Below are 18,488 nucleotides of genomic sequence, written 5' to 3' on the forward strand. Positions count from 1 at the left end.
ACAAGCAATAATCATATAAAAACAATATTTTAACACATCAAAGATCGAATTATATAAAGTTTTTCAATAATAATACCTCATGTGATTAATCAAAACCAAATAAACCGTCAAACAAAGTCAATACTCATCTCAACCTAGGTAGTTATATAAGTTTAGCCAATAATCATACTCAAGTACAAACCAAAATATGTAACTTTAAAGTCAAAATTCATAAAATAATATATCAAACCAGAATAATAATAATAATAATAATAATAATAATAATAATGTTTGGTTGAGTAGATATGAACCCGAAGCTCTTCAGTTGAATAACACTTGTCTAGTTCTTCCCCTATTGCGTATTCTGTTCCCTCCTATCTAACCTCCAACTTGCGGCTCCTACAAACTCTCATTTTTCTTCTTCTTTCAATAGTAGGGTTAACCCCTTAAATATTCCATTATGGTTGCTTATCTAGCAAGTCAAAGTCCAAACCTCATGTGTGGGCCAACACTCTTTTTTTATCATTTAATCGACTCCCCTCAATTCTATATTGGGGCCCGTTGAATAAAATTAACACAACCCAATATCTAGATTGTTGATGAAATCCAAAGCGTAGTAGCATATTAAAATCCCAATTAAAATTAATTTGTTTGGACATTACTGGGATTTCGTTTAATGAAAAACACACCAATATGCACTGATCTTAAACATTTATAATTTTCTTTCCAAAGTGACACACTAAATCCCATTTTATTCTTCTTGGAGTTATTTTCATCCAACGCCACCTTCATTTATTATTTTTCTTCTTTTGTATTTGTGAATCTGAGAGTAATAAAGATTAACAACTAACTCAAAACTAATATGAGTGTAAGAAATATTAATCTAAAAGACCACATCAAAGGTTTTTCAATTCATCTGTTAATTTTATTGTTTTAGTAATATATCATATGCAACATTTTTGTTTTATCTTTACTAAAATAAATATTTGTCCAAATGCGTAGGTATCGTATTAATCTTGCATTCCAAGATACCATTGGGGTTGTCAGTTTGTGTTTATGGGAGGGTCATGCTAACGGACTTCTTAAGATTAGCGCTTATGACTTGATGGTTAAAGTTATAAACGTTTGTATTTTAAAGAATTTTACTTTTTTTTCTTTTGTACTTTATATATATATAATTTTATATTAGTATTTTATTACTCATTTTATTCGTAGGGGCCACCTGATTCGGACCTATTTCCTGAGGAACTCAAAAAACTTGAGAATAAAGTGTTTGCTTTCAAGATTGTCGTTAATCAGTATAATTTGGATAATCAAGGAAATCCTATTAACATATCCAAGCTAACTAAAGATGCTTTTTATATTACCGGAACTTCAAAAGAATGTAAACTCTAACCAGGTACTAACCATCCGTTTGGTTCGTAAAAAAATGTCTTGTGTTTTGGTTAATAATTATTGGAAGGGTATTTTTGTCATTTTTATACATTTTGATGATAATACAATGAACATTCCTTCAATAGGGTAAGCGAATGTTAGGGCCCGTTTGGTTCTTAGAATCTTTTAAAAGGAATCGGAATTTGATTGAATTGTAATTAAGTCCATAAAAATACCTAATGTATTTGGTTTGTAAATTTGCAAATGACGTTGGAATATAATAAAACTAAAAGGACCAACTTGCCCTTATACTACCCGTAATTCATCCTTCGTCGGAAAAAAAAAGAATCCATTAAATTTTAATTTAATTTAACTTTTTGGATACTTTTTCGACTTATTTTGTTTAACTGCTGATTGAATTTCAAAAGGTTATTGTTATTCAATTCATGGTTTGCTAACAACCTAAAACAATGGTGAACCAGCACCTTATTAGTTGATATTATAAACTTTTCATGGCCAACCAACACTTTTTTATGAAAAATTATTTCCAAGTTAAGTTCAATTGATATTTTAAAATATGGTCTGTCTTAAATTCGATTGTTTAATTCATTCAATAACATTAAGAATCCGACTTCGTTACCATTGGTGCCTCCGTTGACACATTTAGTGTAAAGGTATCTCACTTTTATTTTAAGTTACTTACTTTCCTTTTATATACAACAACAATATGGAGTTGGCACATTTGCTACTACAAGTTTTTTTGTATTTATTCTAACAGGATGTTATCTCGGTGACTGATGACAATCTCAAAGCAGCGGAAAAAAAGCACTGTAAAGAGCATCGCTTTCAACATTGAGAAGACAACCTCGACTTGTTCAACTCCCAATTTAAAAGGGAATTTTATTGATTTGTACGATGTGGATCATCCCCTGACTCAATCTACAACCAAATGTCACTCGGTGACAACTATCGGTTATAAAGAAAACGACAAGCCCAAGCTCTTGATTCACAAAATGGAAAAATAAGAAAAATCACTCCATTTAAACACTTTTTAAAACATTTTTTATTTCTTCGTTTGGTGTGCTTTGAATTTTAAGTATGTGTCCACGTTTGGGTTTTTTTGGTTATGCACGTACTATTTGAAATTTGCAAATTTTATGTGTTATGCTTTAATTATTGCATTTTTTTAATTGTTATGGTTTATGGTTTTATAATGTCTTACTATTAAGAATTGCTTATGTTCCGATAACGCGGAGTATAATTTCAAACTTTACAATAACTAGGAACATTTTATAAATGCAAAAAGAGTTATCTTATAATTTATTTAATTTTTATTTTTTTGCTTTTGTAGTAAGAAATTCAAGAAGACCGTTTGATTTCATTACTAATGGCATTAATTCTATATTATGTTTTATAATGAATACTTTATATCTTTGAATGCAACCTACAAATAATTTAAATCCAAATACAAAAATTATGATCTATACTTCAAAATTAACATAATTGGCTAATCAATTTTACGTTTAATAAATTTAAACTTGACTTTTGTATTTCTTTAGTTGCCATAAACTCACGAGGGCCTTTTGTTGACATTACCAACGGTTAGTAACATATCTTTTACATTACAGTTTATTATACTCGCTATTGATTATCAATATACCATTTACTTTTTTCATGTAAATACAGATATATAGGTAATATATTGGGTATTTCCAACGCTCAACATGCGCGAAAGGTTCAAAAGCTCAATTTAGACAACAAGAAAAGAAAACGTAACTCACCGCCATCAAGCATTCAAGCAACAAGTCTACGCCAGTCTTCTGCATATGTCGCACAAATAAACAAGGGTAAGACAATTATTCCCTTCAAATTCATTCATCACTTATAATCTAAGTAAAACTAAGTAGTTCTTTTATTATTTATTCAAATTCTAGGTATTCAAAATGATGTTTCTGTCACACAAGATAATCGTAGATAGAGGAAACCATTAATGTATATGAAAAGTGGTAAAAACATATCAACCACATCTAATATCCAGTCTTCAAGTAGTAGTCAATCTTCTCGAACGACACAACCATCAAATCAACAACCTGAAGTACTTGTCGTTGACATATTTTCGGGTGTGTCTAAAGGTTGTTAAACAAGTATTACTTAATTTATTCCTTATATAGTTAATGAATTACATTATATTACTAACTTTGTAAAATTATAATAAGATTACTTGGATCATGGTGATCAAAATATTGTGTGTGTAATATGTCATGCAAAACTTTGGAAAGATGAAGCGAAAAGGGGACAAGAAAAAAATAAAAGGAAGTTACTCGCTATGTTGCCATTATGGTAAGGTCGAATTACCATAATATATCCCATCCAACCCTAGATATGAAAACCTATTTCGAGGCATTGACGCAACAAGAAAATTTTTTTTGAAAAATATCAGACGTTACAACTCAATGTTTTCTTTTACTTTAATGCGAGGTAAACTCGATACAACCATTAATCGAGGACAATGTCCATTTGTGTTCAGGTTGAGTGGTCAAAATTATCATTCGATTGGAAGCAATCAATCTGAACCTGGATGCAAACCAAAATTCTCACAACTGTACATATATGACACCGACAACGAGCTTACAAACCGACAACAAATATTTGGGTATGTAATCACATTTAAAAGTATACAACAAAATATATTTCTTTCAGTACCACGTCACTTTGTCATGCATGCGATAATACATCCATTTTTTATGTACTCATATTTACTAATTTCATGTTTTTTTTTTCAGTGACACTAAGAATATGTCAACTAATGCTGCAAATGCAATGGATCTTCAAATTATTCAATGTTTGAAAGAAATATTAGATTCACAAAATGTTTTAGTTAATACGTATAGAATGGTAAGAGATTCTTTGCAAGAAAACCCTCATATTGATTTGAAATTACGTCTTATTGCAAACCGGCAAAAAGATGGAAGAACTAACAATCTACCAACAACATCTGAAGTTGCAGCTTTAATTGTAGGAGACATTTACGACTCCCTTCAGCCTCATGATATACTTGTAACTACTATGGGTGGGAAAATAATACCTATAAGTGAACTTCATCCTTCATATGTCACTCTTTAATATCCAATCATATTTACTAATGGTGAAGATGCCTACCAAGTTCACATATATCATAGAGGTGTTAACGAGGGTGATCACAGCAAACGACCTTTTACTACAATGAGGGAATGGTTCGCCTTTAGGATTCAAGATAGGCTCAATCGGTTCTCAATTCTTTTAAACTCAAGGAGGTTGTTACAACAGTTTTTAGTTGACGCGTATACGATGATTGTAAGCGAAAGGCTTTTTTATACGTAGTCAACAAACAAAACTAAGATCATCAACATATGAGAACCTCATTAATCTAAGAGATAAGGGAACATCAAGTGTTTCAAAAGTGGGACATACCGTGATATTACCTTCGTCTTTTACATGAGGTGCTCGGTATATGACTCAAAACTACCTAGATGCTATGACACTTTGCAAATGGTTTGGATACCCTGATTTTTTATAACAGTGTTGGGCCTAGATTATAGTGGTTTGTACTTAGCCTACTTGTGTTTGGGTTTATTTTGTAATATGGGCTTGACTACGGGCTACGTATGTAAACCGAGATCCCTTAGGATCTCGGTGGGCTTTTGGTTAGATATTGGGCTAGTTGTTTTGGTTCCCTATATATATAGCATACTTTGTATAAGGTTAAGGGTTGTTCGTTTGGTTGTTTTGTTAGTCGTCTACGTGTTTCACTAGACGAGGTTGTAATCGTGCTTAAGCACCCGGCGTATAATACAATACGTGTGTTTGGCTCGTGTCTCGTGTTTGTGTTTGTACGTGTTCTTGAGTCACCGAGTATTAGATTTCCGCACTAATACTTGGTTTGTTGATATCATAGTTGTGATCCAGATTCGGGACTTACAATTGGTATCAGAGCCTTAGACCTTATTCAGGCTCGTTATTGTGATATCAAAGATTCAAGATTTGTGTTCCTTGGTGGTTTGGTGGTTTTTTCAGCGGGTCACTATTCGGAGAAGAAGATAGGAGAAATTTTTGGTAAAGATTGGTTTTGGTTTGGAAAGGAAATCAAATCCCATTTTTCTCGGAAGTTTGTTACATTTAGGTTGACTGTTGGTGAAAACAGGGTTCTCGGCTACTGTTGGTTCTCGGCTAAGATTAGTTCTCGGCTACAATTGGTTCTCGGCCAAGTTCAGTTCTCGTCATAGTTCGTTCTTGGCTAAGGCAACTCTTAGTTGACTTGGTTTTCGGTTTTCACCTGTTCTCGGTCAACAAGCTTAGTTCTCGGTCAACACTGATCGTTCTCGGTCAAAGTTTGGTCAAAATACTCGAGTTCTCGGTCAACTTAGTAATATGTGATCGCTGTTTGGGCCTGATCAATCTGATTTGGGCTTGATATTTGGACTTTAAGAATTTTTGGACGTTTAAAACTCAATTAACTATTCTAGTCAGAATGGAACAGTTAACCAATAGTAACAATTCAGCTAACTCATCACTTCATCAAGAACTGGATTCCATCATGGGAACAACCACTCGCATAACCCATCTCTGGTGAAAGATGCCAAAGTTTGGAGAAGCATTGTTAGGTGGCCTCAAAGAATCACTTATCAAAGGGAAAACTCAACTGAGGTTATTGTGAAGCCTGTCGCACAGTATGACGATGATGATTTTTCCAAAGTTGAGGAAGATGAAAAGGCTCTTTCTACTCTAACCATGGCACTCTCACCCGAGATTGCCCTTCAATTTAGAGAAATTCAATATGCTAAAGAGTTGTGGGAGGCACTGATCGAGGTGTATGAGGGAAATGAAGATATGAAAAGAAGTCGCCAAGACTTGATGCAGCAAAAGTTCAACATGTTTAATCATGTTCTGGGGGAAACGTTAGAAACTCAACTTCAAAGGTTCATATCATTGGTGACTGAAATGAGATCTGCGAGTATTTATCTGCAAACTTCTGAAATAAACAACAAACTGGTGAACTCATTGCCAAAGAGTTGGGATATGAATGTTGTCGTTATCAAGAAGACTAAAGATCTCATGTAAGATCCCAATTTTCCGTTCGGTTGATAATAATAATAATAATAAAATATGATAGGATGAGTAGGCTTTTTAGATGGAATTAATAATGGACCAAAAGGGAAAGATGGGCCTTAGGTCCATGGGCTTAAGGGAGTATAAATACCCCTTAAACCCTAATCCTTTCCATTTTTATCCATATCTACACCATAGCCTACACCTTGATAAACATACACAAACATTATCCAAATCCTGAGCCAAGATTCGAAGGTGGAAACCCAAACCCGTTGGAGCTAGATCGTTGTGACGGACCAAACAACATCAAGACTAGAACGTGTATTGATAAACCTACTCGTTTAAGGTACGTTTATATTGAGAACTTGTTCCTTTAAGTTCGGATTTAGTCTAGAAATCATAGATCTGTTTTAGTATGGTAAAAACGAATCCATCGAAGCTAAACTTACTGAAATTGATTACGGTTTGATAGGCTAATTGTTAGCATGAAGACCCGTAATATATATACATAAATCGCACCATGTAAACCCGATGTTTTGAATGATTGAATGGTTAGGGTTTGCAGGCGCTGCATAGACGATTCCTATGATACCTAAATCATGATATTTGATTAAGAAATGAAGGAGTATTGCAGATCTAATACCTGTTGACTGTTATTTGTTCTTATAAATTTTGACTTTGACCTCTGAGTCAAAGTCTGGATAAGAACAGGGATGATTCGTTATAATTGATCAATTCGTTACGCGTTTATAACGAATGGAACTCATTCGTGTGACCTGATAACGAATGAGCCTTTAATTCGTTATCTACCCATTCGTTACATTAAGATAACGAATCAGGTCACGCCAAGATAACGAATTAGTCTAACGAACTGAGATAACGAATCATAATGATGAACCAGGTGATGACCAGATAACGAATTAGCTAACGGACCAGAGTAACGAAGCCGCAAACGAACCAGTTGATGAACCAGGCTTAATTCGTTATAGCAAATGGGTTAAGGAACTAAGATAACGAATTAAGATGGATAACGAATTAGAATGTGATCTGATAACGAATTAGAGTGTGATCTGATAACGAATTAGACTTAATTCGTTATAGCAAATGAGATGGCGAATTAGATAATAATTTAAAATCCTAATGGAAAATGTGATAAGACAATTAATAGAAATAAAATTTTTCCAAGCTGACATGGCAGCTCGACCCCAGCCAGGGGCTCTGCCCCTTGGACCCTGCTAGGGGATGCCGCCCCTAGAACCCCGCTGCTAGGGGCGCTGCCCCCGGACCCTTGTTTGTTGAGGGTAATAATTAAACTAGAAAAGTGATATGGAAAGTAATAGTAATCAATACGCATAATTGTTATACAGTTAGCCGTGCACATCCAAAGAAAGGAGTAACCATTAACGGAAGAAGTAACCGAGTTCAGGTGAGTTTCTAGCCCCATTTCCTTGTTATGTTTTCGGGGCTGTGTGCATACTCGATGTGATAGTTAATACACTTACCTTAAGTGGTAAGTGTATGCTTTGTATAATTCATGTATGATGGTTACTTGACGGTGCGTGAACGATCTTCGGATATTGCATGTACTGCAAGGTGGTAGTTAAAGATATGATTGATATATACGATGTATAAATGATGTATGTATGTTATGTTGGTAGTACGTGAACGATCTTCGGATATTGCACGTACTGCCAGGTTTTAAATAAAGATATGAATATTGAATGTAATGTAAGAATGATTGCTTGTCGATACGTGAACGATCTTCGGATATTGCATGTATTGCCAAGAATAGTGATTGTCTCCTTATATGGATATTAAATAATAAATTATGTATAGAGTTCCTCTACGGATAATATATATAGTGTTCGTTGAATGGAAAGCGTAGTGTTCCTTTAATGGAAAGCATAGTGTTCCTTTAATGGAAAGCACAGTGTTCCTTCTATGGAAATATATAGGATGTTCCTTCTATGGAAGTATATACATGTCCTTCAATGGAGGATATTGTTGGTACATGTGTGTCAGTAGTTCATAGTCTAACGTTTGTAATCGAGTCTGTAATGTAATTATGTTTTTGATTATGTTTATGTTTTTGTAACAAGCGAAGTTGTCAACAAGTTCGCTCAGGCGAACTTGTTGAACAAGCGAAGTTAGGCGAAGTTGTCGTGTCTATTTAAACTGTTCGCTGTAACAGTTTAAGGAGTTGGTTAGGGTTTCCTTTCAGCGGTTCAGTTCGAGTGTTACGTGTTTACAAGTCAGTCTGTAATAGTGACCTAGTGTCACGTGTTCGAGTTATCAATATAACGTGTTCGTTCATTGCTCGTGTGTTTGATTTATAAGTATTCTGCACTCGTATCTAACTACGCAGGGATTCCGCACCTGCGCAGATAGCGACATCCCGTGTACGATCCGTCCAGGAGCCTACAATTGGTATCAGAGCCTTAGGCTCTTACGCTATGGTTCGAGATCTGCGTTTTGGTGTTTTTGGCACGTTTCCGTGCGTTACTGGCCGAACAGTTCTTCAGTCGAAGTTAGTGTTCATCAGGCGAAGTTGCCGTCACTGTTCGTAGGGTTTCAGCGAAGATATAAGGTCTGGCGAAGTTATGAACAGGCGAAGTTGATTTTAGGCGAAGTTGACTTCTCGGCGAAGTTATAGCCAGGCGAAGTTATGAACAAGCGAAGTTATGAACAGGCGAAGTTATGGCCAGGCGAAGTTAGCAGCCAGGTGAAGTTAAAAGAAAAAAAAAAAAATTTGGAGTTTTCGTCTGTATGGCCGGGTGTACACGATTATTGTGAGACCGAAGATGTTGTTCCGTCAACGAGTGATCTTGTTATCTTTTGGTTTTACGTGTGAACAAATACGTGTCAACTCTGATTTGGAGTTGAGGTTGTGAATGGGTTATTGTTTGTAACTGGATATTGACACATATTCGGGTGTTTGTGGGCAATGAAAGTGTTGTTGTTCGTGGTGACCAACCGAAGAAAGTCAAATTGAACTGAAGGTTTTTCGTCATTACTGGATTGCGGTCAGAGCATATTATTTATGTTATCTTCAAGGCGTTCGAGAATTGGATCCTGAAACGTGATGCTTATTTATTAGAGTGAAGATTCTGGAACAAGTTGGATTTAACCGGGAATTAAAGTGTTTATGTTCCTGATAGTTATCCCTGGTGATTGAAGATGCTTCAGATTTTTTAATGGTCGTGTGTTAGATTCTGTCAGGGTGGTTTTGTGATGAAATTGATCACTTGATGTTGAGTAGTTGAAGATTAAACCTTATCGTATGCCGACCAGTTGGTGAAGTTGTGGAGGAAGCCCAACTTCATGTGTTGGTGAAGTCAGATGGACTCACGTGATTGGTTGAGATGATCTATTGGCACGAGGATGCATGCATTACAAAGACCTCAATCGTTATAGTCGGAGAAGCTTACACTGAAGGGGAGATCTGATATGGAAGACGCTGGGTGATTGGTAGATTTGTGAAGCTACAGGACAGTTTCTGACACGGCAGGTTGACTGCAAACAGAAGATCATCAGTTAAGAGGGAGTCTGTTGGTGCATGTTTTGTAACAGATGATCTTTCGTGTTTGTTAGAATTGAGAGCAACGGTCAAAGGGGAGACTGTTGGTGCATTTTGTGACCGTCGCTATGCAATTCTGACCAGCGGAACGCCACAGGCGAAGTTAGCACAACTTCGCCTTAGGCGAAGTTAGAACAACTTCGCCAACGGCGAAGTTGTAACAACTTCTGCCTTAGGCGAAGTTATCACAACTTCGCCTTAGGCGAAGTTAGCACAACTTCGCCTACTGAAGCCCAGGCCCGTGAATGTTTTGTCTATATATAGTTGTGTCTTGTTTAGTTTTAGGGATCTAGAAATCAGTGTGTGTTTGAGCAGCTTGTTTATTGAGAGAGAGTAAGAGACTAGAGTCGTGTGAGACGACCCGAGGTAGAGCTCACCTCGGGTCTGTCGGGTTTTCTGTTTTTGTTACGGTATGTAACGTGATTATTTTATATATGAATCTGCAGATTTGTTTAACCCGTTCTAGTATTTGTTTGTGTATTTGATCGTGTACGTGTTTGTGTTCTTCGTCTGTACACCATAAACGAGTCTAGGAGGATTCCGCACTCCTAGACCTCGTGCGGGTTTCGTATCGATCGGCGACGCCCCGGGGGGACCTACAAGTGGTATCAGAGCCATCGGCTCGATTGTGAGGTTCGGGATTTCACGCGGGTGTAGAAAACGTCTCGTTTGACCTATTCGCGGGACGTGTTTTTATTGGGATTGTGTTATACTCGTGTTTGACAGTCATTTTCAAGCCATTACATCGATCGGAAACTGCTAGATTGACGAAATCAGATCTGAACAGTTTCCTTGTTCATCGGGCGAAGTTACCGTTCTTCAGGCGAAGTTGCCGTCACTGGAAGTAGGGTTTCGGCGAAGATATAAGGATTAAGCGAAGTTAACCACAACTTCGCCTACCTCATAAGTTCGCCTCAGCGAAGTTATCCTCAACTTCGCTTACCTCCCAAGTTCGCTTACCTCCTAAGTTCGCTCATTCTAAGCGAAGTTATTTTTAACTTCGCCCAGTCAAGCGAATTTAAGACCCAGCGAAGTTACACTTTCCAGCGAAGTTAACTTTCAGCGAGGTTATTCTTAACTTCGCCTACTGTGCTGTTTGGAAGATTTTTTTTAAATTTTCGGGTTTTCGTGTTTTCGCAAAGATGTCGTCAATTAACATCTCCGATTTGGTCAAGATGGAAGTAGAAGCGGGGTCAGCCACTAAGGCCCCGAGGTTGATGAAAGGAACTGACTTCGTGGCATGGAAGGACAGATTCATCCAATACATTAAATATCAGGATGCAAAAATGTGGGTGTGCATCCAGGATGGATATATCCCTCCAACTATGCAATACGAAGGTCGTGATGTGGTTAAGAAGTATAGCAAAATGGAGGACGAAGAAAAGAAAATGTATGAGGCCGAGAGCAAGGCCCATGCTGCTATAACAATGGCACTTCCTCAAGAGGTTCTCCATACATTCCGAAAGTACACTTCTGCGAGAGAGCTTTGGGATGCTCTTGAAAATAGATTCGAGGGGAACGTGGGTATCCGTGCATCAAAGATTAAACTTTTGAAGACTCAGTTCTCCGTCTTCAAATTTTTGAAGAACGAATCACTGGATGATATTATCACCAGATACTATCATCTAATGACAGAGCTTAGCAATTATTCGATTGCTTACCGAGAAGAAGAGATCGTTGAAAAGCTTCTCGATGCTCTCCCACCGAAGTGGGAATTGTACACCGTTCTTATGAGGGAAGACAGAGACTTTCCTAATTATGATCTGGAAACGGCAGTAAACAAGCTCAGAACTTATGAGCTTAATATGGTTCGAAAAGAAACACCAACAGATCAGATACAAGACCCTGGTATGTATGGTGCAAAGGTTAACTCAGGCTCAAGTTCGAGGCCTGAAACAGCTGCTTATTACTCAAAAGGGGAGTCAGGTTCTAGCTCTTCTCAGGAAGGAAACGTTTCAGTAAACACGAATGGTGATGTTTGCTTTGCTGCTGGAGGTTCAAGTGCTTCGAAACCTCAAACATCCAATAGTAGTTTCTCTCCAAGTGCCTCAAGCAATAACTATTCCAAAATGCCAATGAGTGTCAAATCTGCTGAAGAGCAGTTTGCAGTCTATGCTTCTTTTATTGCTTCATATGAGAACTACATACAAGGGAAGATTGTGGACCCTGCTGCTTTGGATGAGGATTATGACCAGATCGATGCTGATGATCTGGAGGAGATGGATTTGCAATGGCAAATGGCCATGATAGTGAGGCGAGTCAAGCGTTTCATGAATAAGACGGGGAGAAAGTTTGTTGGTGGTAGGCCTGGATTCGACAAATCTAAGGTAAGGTGCTATAATTGTCAACAATACGGGCACTTTGCCAAAGAATGTAGAAATGAGAGGGTTGAACGAGGACAAGGTCGGCCTACACAACACTCTGGAGTTAACAGAGAGATTAATGCCATGTTGACCAGAGAAGCAGGTGAGTACAACTGGAACCTGCATTCAAATGAATCTGGTGAGGAAGCGAACATGGCTGAGGCTGAAGTTGAAGAATGTGAGAAGGTTGATGGAAATGAGAAAGCTACTGAAGTAGAAACCGCTTTCATGGCAGATGACAAGGATAATCGCTCCGAGGTACGTAATAAGAATATTTGTACTAATTGTGAGAATTTGTCTGAGCAACTAACAACAATAACTGATCAATACGTTCTTTTAGATGCTGATTTTAAAACTATTAAAGAAGATCACCATTTTACGAAAGCAAGAGAAAACAGTTATAAAATTAAAATAAAAGCATGTGAAAAAGACATTCAAAGCTTAAAAACTAAACTTGCTGAGAAAATTGAAATAATTGATCTTAGTTATGAAGTTTTAGAAGAAAAAACTAAATTGATTGCTGATCGGGATAAACAGATTGCTGACCACCAGGTGAAGGTGGTGGAACTGAACCGCAAACTTGAGCAGTTCAGGAATTCCTCGGCCATCCTTGATCACCTCGTGAGTGATCAAGGTACCTCTGCAAAGAGGGGAGGAATCGGTTATCATGAGGTTCCACCACCCTTTAACCACAACTATACTTATAATCCGAGTGTTCAGAAATCTGTTGATTTCGAGGTTACTCAGACAACTCCCATCAAGGTTACAAATATAGAACCAAGTGTTAGCTGTGGCGAAACGAGTTCGCCTGTTTCAAATGTGAAAGTTTCAGTCTCGAGTCCAGTCTCATCGGAGTCGGATAAGTTGTCTGAATCTGGTCAGACAAAAGAGAAGGTAGGGTTACCCACCAGTGGAGATAAACATAAAATTTCTAAAAAGAGTTCTCCACTCAATCCGTACGTCCCACCTTATGTGAGACGAACGGCTGGTAACACTGCCTCTACATCCATACCAACATTTGACAAGAAAAAGGAGAGTCGGTGTTGCTTTAGATGTAACAAATTAGGACATCTAGTTGCAGATTGCCCTCTGAAGCCAAGATTCAGAGGTGAGGCCAAATAAAACTGAGGATAAGCGTCATTTTGTTACTGATAAAAATGAAAACTTTTCAAAGTGCCAAAATGTAACTAATTCAAGTTTTTATAAAAACAAACCTCAGTTTTTCAACCAAACCAAAAGATATAACACTTTCAATTCATATAGGTTTGGTAGGCATTACACTCAATCTGCAAGGAGATTTCCTAACAGGACTTACAGAAATTATCCTGATGCTAACTTGAGAAAGCCAGGGTACGGGACGTATCGATCCAAGACCAATTGGTCTTGGGTCCCAAGATTCTAACTCTTTGTTTTATTGTGCAGGAACAGTTGAACAGGGCTGCCAACAATCTTTGGATTGTAGATAGCGGCTGTTCCCGGCACATGACGGGCAACAAACACTTGTTGCACGACTTAAAACCTGTTCAGGGAGCGAGAGTTAGTTTTGCTGGTGAGAGCGGAGGAAGGATTACTGGAAGAGGAACAGTGTCGAATGGGAGAATGACACTGGAGAATGTGAACTTTGTGGAGGAATTAAAGCACAATCTGCTGAGTGTGTCGCAGATTTGTGATAAATATTACACTGTCCATTTCACGAAGAATGAAGCGATCGTATTGAAGCCTGGTTTTCAAATACCAGACGAATGGATAGTTATGAAAGCTCCACGTGAAACGAATACATATGTGATGGACATGAGGTCTACTGAAATGGCCACCGGAGAATCTTGTTTAATGACCAAAGCAAGCGAATCAGAATCAGAATTGTGGCACAGGAGAATGGGACATATTCATCTTCGGAAGATGAACTTCATTGTCAAGAATGGGCTTGTGATGGGCGTTCCCTTAAAAAATTTTAACTTTGAAGACAAATGTATAGCATGCAAGAAGGGAAAGCAACACAAAAAATCCCATCTCACCAAGAAGATTAACTCTATTGCCGGTACTCTAGAACTACTTCATATGGATCTCTTCGGTCCCGTGAATGTAAAAAGTCTAGGAGGTACATCTTACTGCTTGGTGATCACTGATGACTACTCGCAATATTCGTGGGTATATTTTCTGAAAACGAAAGATGAGACGGCTCAAATGGTGAAGAATCTAATTACAAAAGTTGAGAACGTCATGAGTAAATCAGTTAAGTACATCAGAAGTGACAATGGGACAGAGTTCAAGAACTTTGAAATGGAAATCTTCTGTCTTCAGAAAGGAATTGAACATCAATACAGCGCTCCGTATACTCCGCAACAGAATGGAGTGGCTGAAAGGAAGAACCGAACGTTAATTGAAGGAGCCAGAACTATGCTGGCAGACTCAAAGCTTCCTGTGATGTTCTGGGCTGAAGCAGTTGCTACAGCCTGCTATGTTCTGAATAGGGTGTTAACCGTTAAGAGACTTGGTAAAACATGTTACGAGCTTATGCATGGAAGGAAGCCCAACTTGTGCGGTCTTGAACCATTTGGGTCTCCTTGTTCGATTTTGAAGACTAATTCGAAATTTGGTGAAGTAGCCGATGAAGGAATCTTAGTCGGTTATGTAGTTGGGACTCCCAACAGACGGGTCTTCAATACTTCGACTTGCAAGGTGGAGGTGGTGTGTAACACCGACATTACGAGTTACCAATCGCCAAAACCAAGCAATGGACATGCTGAGCTTTTCGACTATGTTAAGCTTTTTAAGTCGTTTAACGTACCTGATTTGGAAATTTCTGAAGAAGACGAAAGAGCTGTGACGAAGATGATACTTGATGAGGAAGAGAATCTATTGCAACGACAGCTTATTGAGAAAAGTCAACCTTCCACATCAAACACTTTTGATACCCCTGCTGCCTTACCTGAAGATGAGTTTATCAATCCATTTCACTCTCAGCCAGAAACAACCATTGATGAGATCTCTTCAAATTTGGAAGATAATTTGCATGTCGGTGCTGTTCCGACCACGAGAATTCACAAAGATCACCCATTGGAGAATATTATAGGTGATGTGTCCTCCAGTGTACAAACCAGAAGTAGCTTGAATGAGCACACCTGTGTTTATACAAGCATTAAAGAAACGGGTATAATTAACGAATGTTTGTACTCCTGCTTTATTAGCCAGATTGAACCAAAAAATTACCAAATGGCTCTTAAGGACAGCTCGTGGGTCGAGGCCATGCAAGAAGAGTTGGCTCAATTCGAGAAGATGGAAGTCTGGACTTTGGTTGAAAAACCAAGGAATGTGCATGCTATAGGCACAAAATGGGTGTTTAAGTGCAAGAGGGATGAAAAGGGGATTATCATTAGAAACAAGGCAAGGCTGGTTGTTAAAGGTTTTAATCAGCAAGAGGGTATTGATTACAATGAGGTGTTCGCTCCTGTCGCCCGGTTGGAGGCGATTAGATTGTTTCTGGCATTTGCTTCTTTTAAAAAGATGAAGGTATTTCAGTTGGACGTGAAGAGCGCGTTCCTAAACGGGAAAGTTGACGAGGTTGTGTATGTTGAGCAACCTCCGGGTTTTCCTGACCCAGACTTTCCTGATCACGTATACAGGTTGAGCAAGGCGTTGTATGGGTTACATCAGGCACCTCGTGCCTGGTATTCAACGTTATCAGACTACTTGCTGGAAAATGGTTTTGAAAGAGGATTGATCGACAGTATTTTGTTTGTGAAGAGAGAAGGAAGTGACTTCCTGCTGGTTCAAGTCTACGTGGATGATATCATTTTTGCTGCATCAAGAATATCCATGTGTCAGGATTTTGAGGCTGTCATGAAGAAACGATTCGAGATGAGTGCTATGGGTGAACTAACTTTCTTTCTAGGATTGCAGGTTGATCAGAAGAAGGACGGGATGTTCATTCATCAGACGAAGTACGTTCATGATGTGCTCAAGAGATTCAAGATGGAGGACAGCTCTCCATATGACACTCCAATCTGCGTCAATCACAAATTGGGCGCTGAATCAGATGGTGACGCAGATGTGGACCCAACTCTGTATCGGGCGATAATAGGTTCATTAATGTATTTAACTGCTTCTAGGCCTGATATAATGTTTGCTGTTTGTCTTTGTGCTCGTTTTCAGGCAAACCCAAAGGAATCTCACATGAAAGGTGTGAAGAGGATTTTGCGGTATCTCAAAGGCAAGCCGAAGCTAGGGTTGTGGTACCCAAAGGGAGGAGACGTTGAACTAGTGGCATATACAGATTCTGATTATGGAGGTTGCAATCAGAGTCGGAAGTCAACAACAGGAGGCTGTCAGTTTCTTGGAGGAAGATTAGTTTCCTGGCAGTGCAAGAAACAGACGTCAGTTGCAATTTCAACATGCGAAGCTGAATACATGGCAGCATCCAACTGCTGCTCTCAGGTTTTGTGGATTCAGCAACAATTGCGCGACTATGGTCTGAATTTCTTACTCACTCCTATTTTAATTGATAACACTGCCGCCATCTCAGTAATTAACAATCCCGTATAGCACAGTAAAACTAAGCATATTGACATTCGTCATCACTTCATACGGGATTGTGCTGAGAAGAAACTGATCAAGATCGAAAAGGTTGATACACTGGAAAATTTTGCTGATTTGTTTACAAAAGCGTTTGATAAATCCAGATTTCAAAACCTAATTGAGCTGAACGGGATGATCAATCCCGAGTAACCATGTCTTTGGTTTTATTTAAAAAAAAAAAAATGTCATTATTGCTTAAAATTAGTCGGTTACCTCAGTTTGATGGACATATCCTCGGATATGTTTTGGTCCTCGTCTCTACTTAGAGAATGAGGATCGCCATTAACCAGAAGACTGAAAGTGAGTGGGGCAGTTATGACGTGTGTTCTTTCAGTTGCTGAAAATTAGTCGGTCATTCTTAGTAAGAAGGACACATACTTGTATGTGGTCGGTCCAGTTGATCCATTGGATCTTCAGGATTGCCGTTTACCTGAAGACTTTGACGTGATCGGGGCGATTGAAATCAAAAATTTTAGAGGGAAATGAAATTACTTTTCAAGTCTAATACTTCGTAAGAAGTTCTTTGCTTGTTTAACAGAAAATTGATCCAACCTTGGAAGATGATATATATACTGATTGTGTGTGCTTAACTAGTGAAGTTATTAAGCTTAAAAGGCTTTAGAACAGTCATTGTATGTCATGGTAATTCTTATGGTGCGTAAAAGTGTATGTGATACTAACTTAAACTACTCGATTTTACGTGGAATCTCCTTATGAGTTTTGAATGTCTTCATACATATCTTTCCGAATGATAGGTAGAAAAGCGACTACCCAGTCATACACGAGCCCGTGAGTGTTCTGATTCCCGTGAAGAAAGCATTTCAAGACACTGCAGTGATCCAGATTCGGGACTTGCAGTGGTTTAGTACTCCGAAGTCTATAAGTATGTATAGTTAAAAAAATATATATATATATATATATATACAAGTATATTTTTCAGTATTTATGAGTCATTGTAACAATCAAGACTTCTCAATTCTGGAGTAAGAAGAGAACGGGAAGCAGACAACGAGTATCTACAAGTTAATCAGACACTATGGGTCGAAGTCAATTCGGGATGACTTGGGTATAGCCAAATACGCTTTGAGAATAGATAGAAGGCATCATTATCTCTGAGTTGTTGCCCACTTAAATTTTGAGTTTAACTGAACCTTAATCCGTATCACAGAAACGATGAAAACCATTTAAGTTATTTACATGCCTACAACCTGTTTCTCTATGTCATAATACAGCTAAACACGGATCCAAGTGATAGTCACGTAGTTAGTATGATTCCTGTTAGGATCTTTTCTAAAACGTAGTGGTCCCTGACTAGACTGAAATTTGATCCCTTATTTCGTTAAATTTTTATAAGTTTTTCTATTTTTGTAGTTGTATTATCTTATAACTGGTTACTTGGACATGATCATTTTTGGTTAACTCTTTTTGGAAGTTTCCAATGTTAATTGCAAAATTCTTCAAACTTTAAGGTGTAATTTTGGAAATTTCGGGCGAAGTTGTTGAATTAGGCGAACTTGTGCTTAACTTCGCCTAGG

At 38.0% G+C, this 18,488-nt stretch overlaps 1 protein-coding gene across 1 annotated transcript; it reads left to right on the plus strand.

Moving 5' to 3' along the window:
- Nucleotides 1–3,824: 3,824 nt before the first annotated feature.
- On the plus strand, nt 3,825–4,476 carry LOC143583630 (uncharacterized). The gene is made up of 2 exons (XM_077065881.1): nt 3,825–4,006; nt 4,137–4,476. Exons 1-2 carry the CDS (start codon nt 3,825–3,827, stop codon nt 4,474–4,476), a joined length of 522 nt encoding a protein of 173 aa, XP_076921996.1.
- Nucleotides 4,477–18,488: the final 14,012 nt, after the last annotated feature.

The sequence above is a fragment of the Bidens hawaiensis genome, unplaced genomic scaffold (assembly GCF_021521415.1).
Source record: "Bidens hawaiensis isolate Kalapana, Puna unplaced genomic scaffold, B.hawaiensis_p1.1 tig00032475_1, whole genome shotgun sequence".
NCBI classification, from domain to species: Eukaryota; Viridiplantae; Streptophyta; class Magnoliopsida; order Asterales; family Asteraceae; genus Bidens; species Bidens hawaiensis.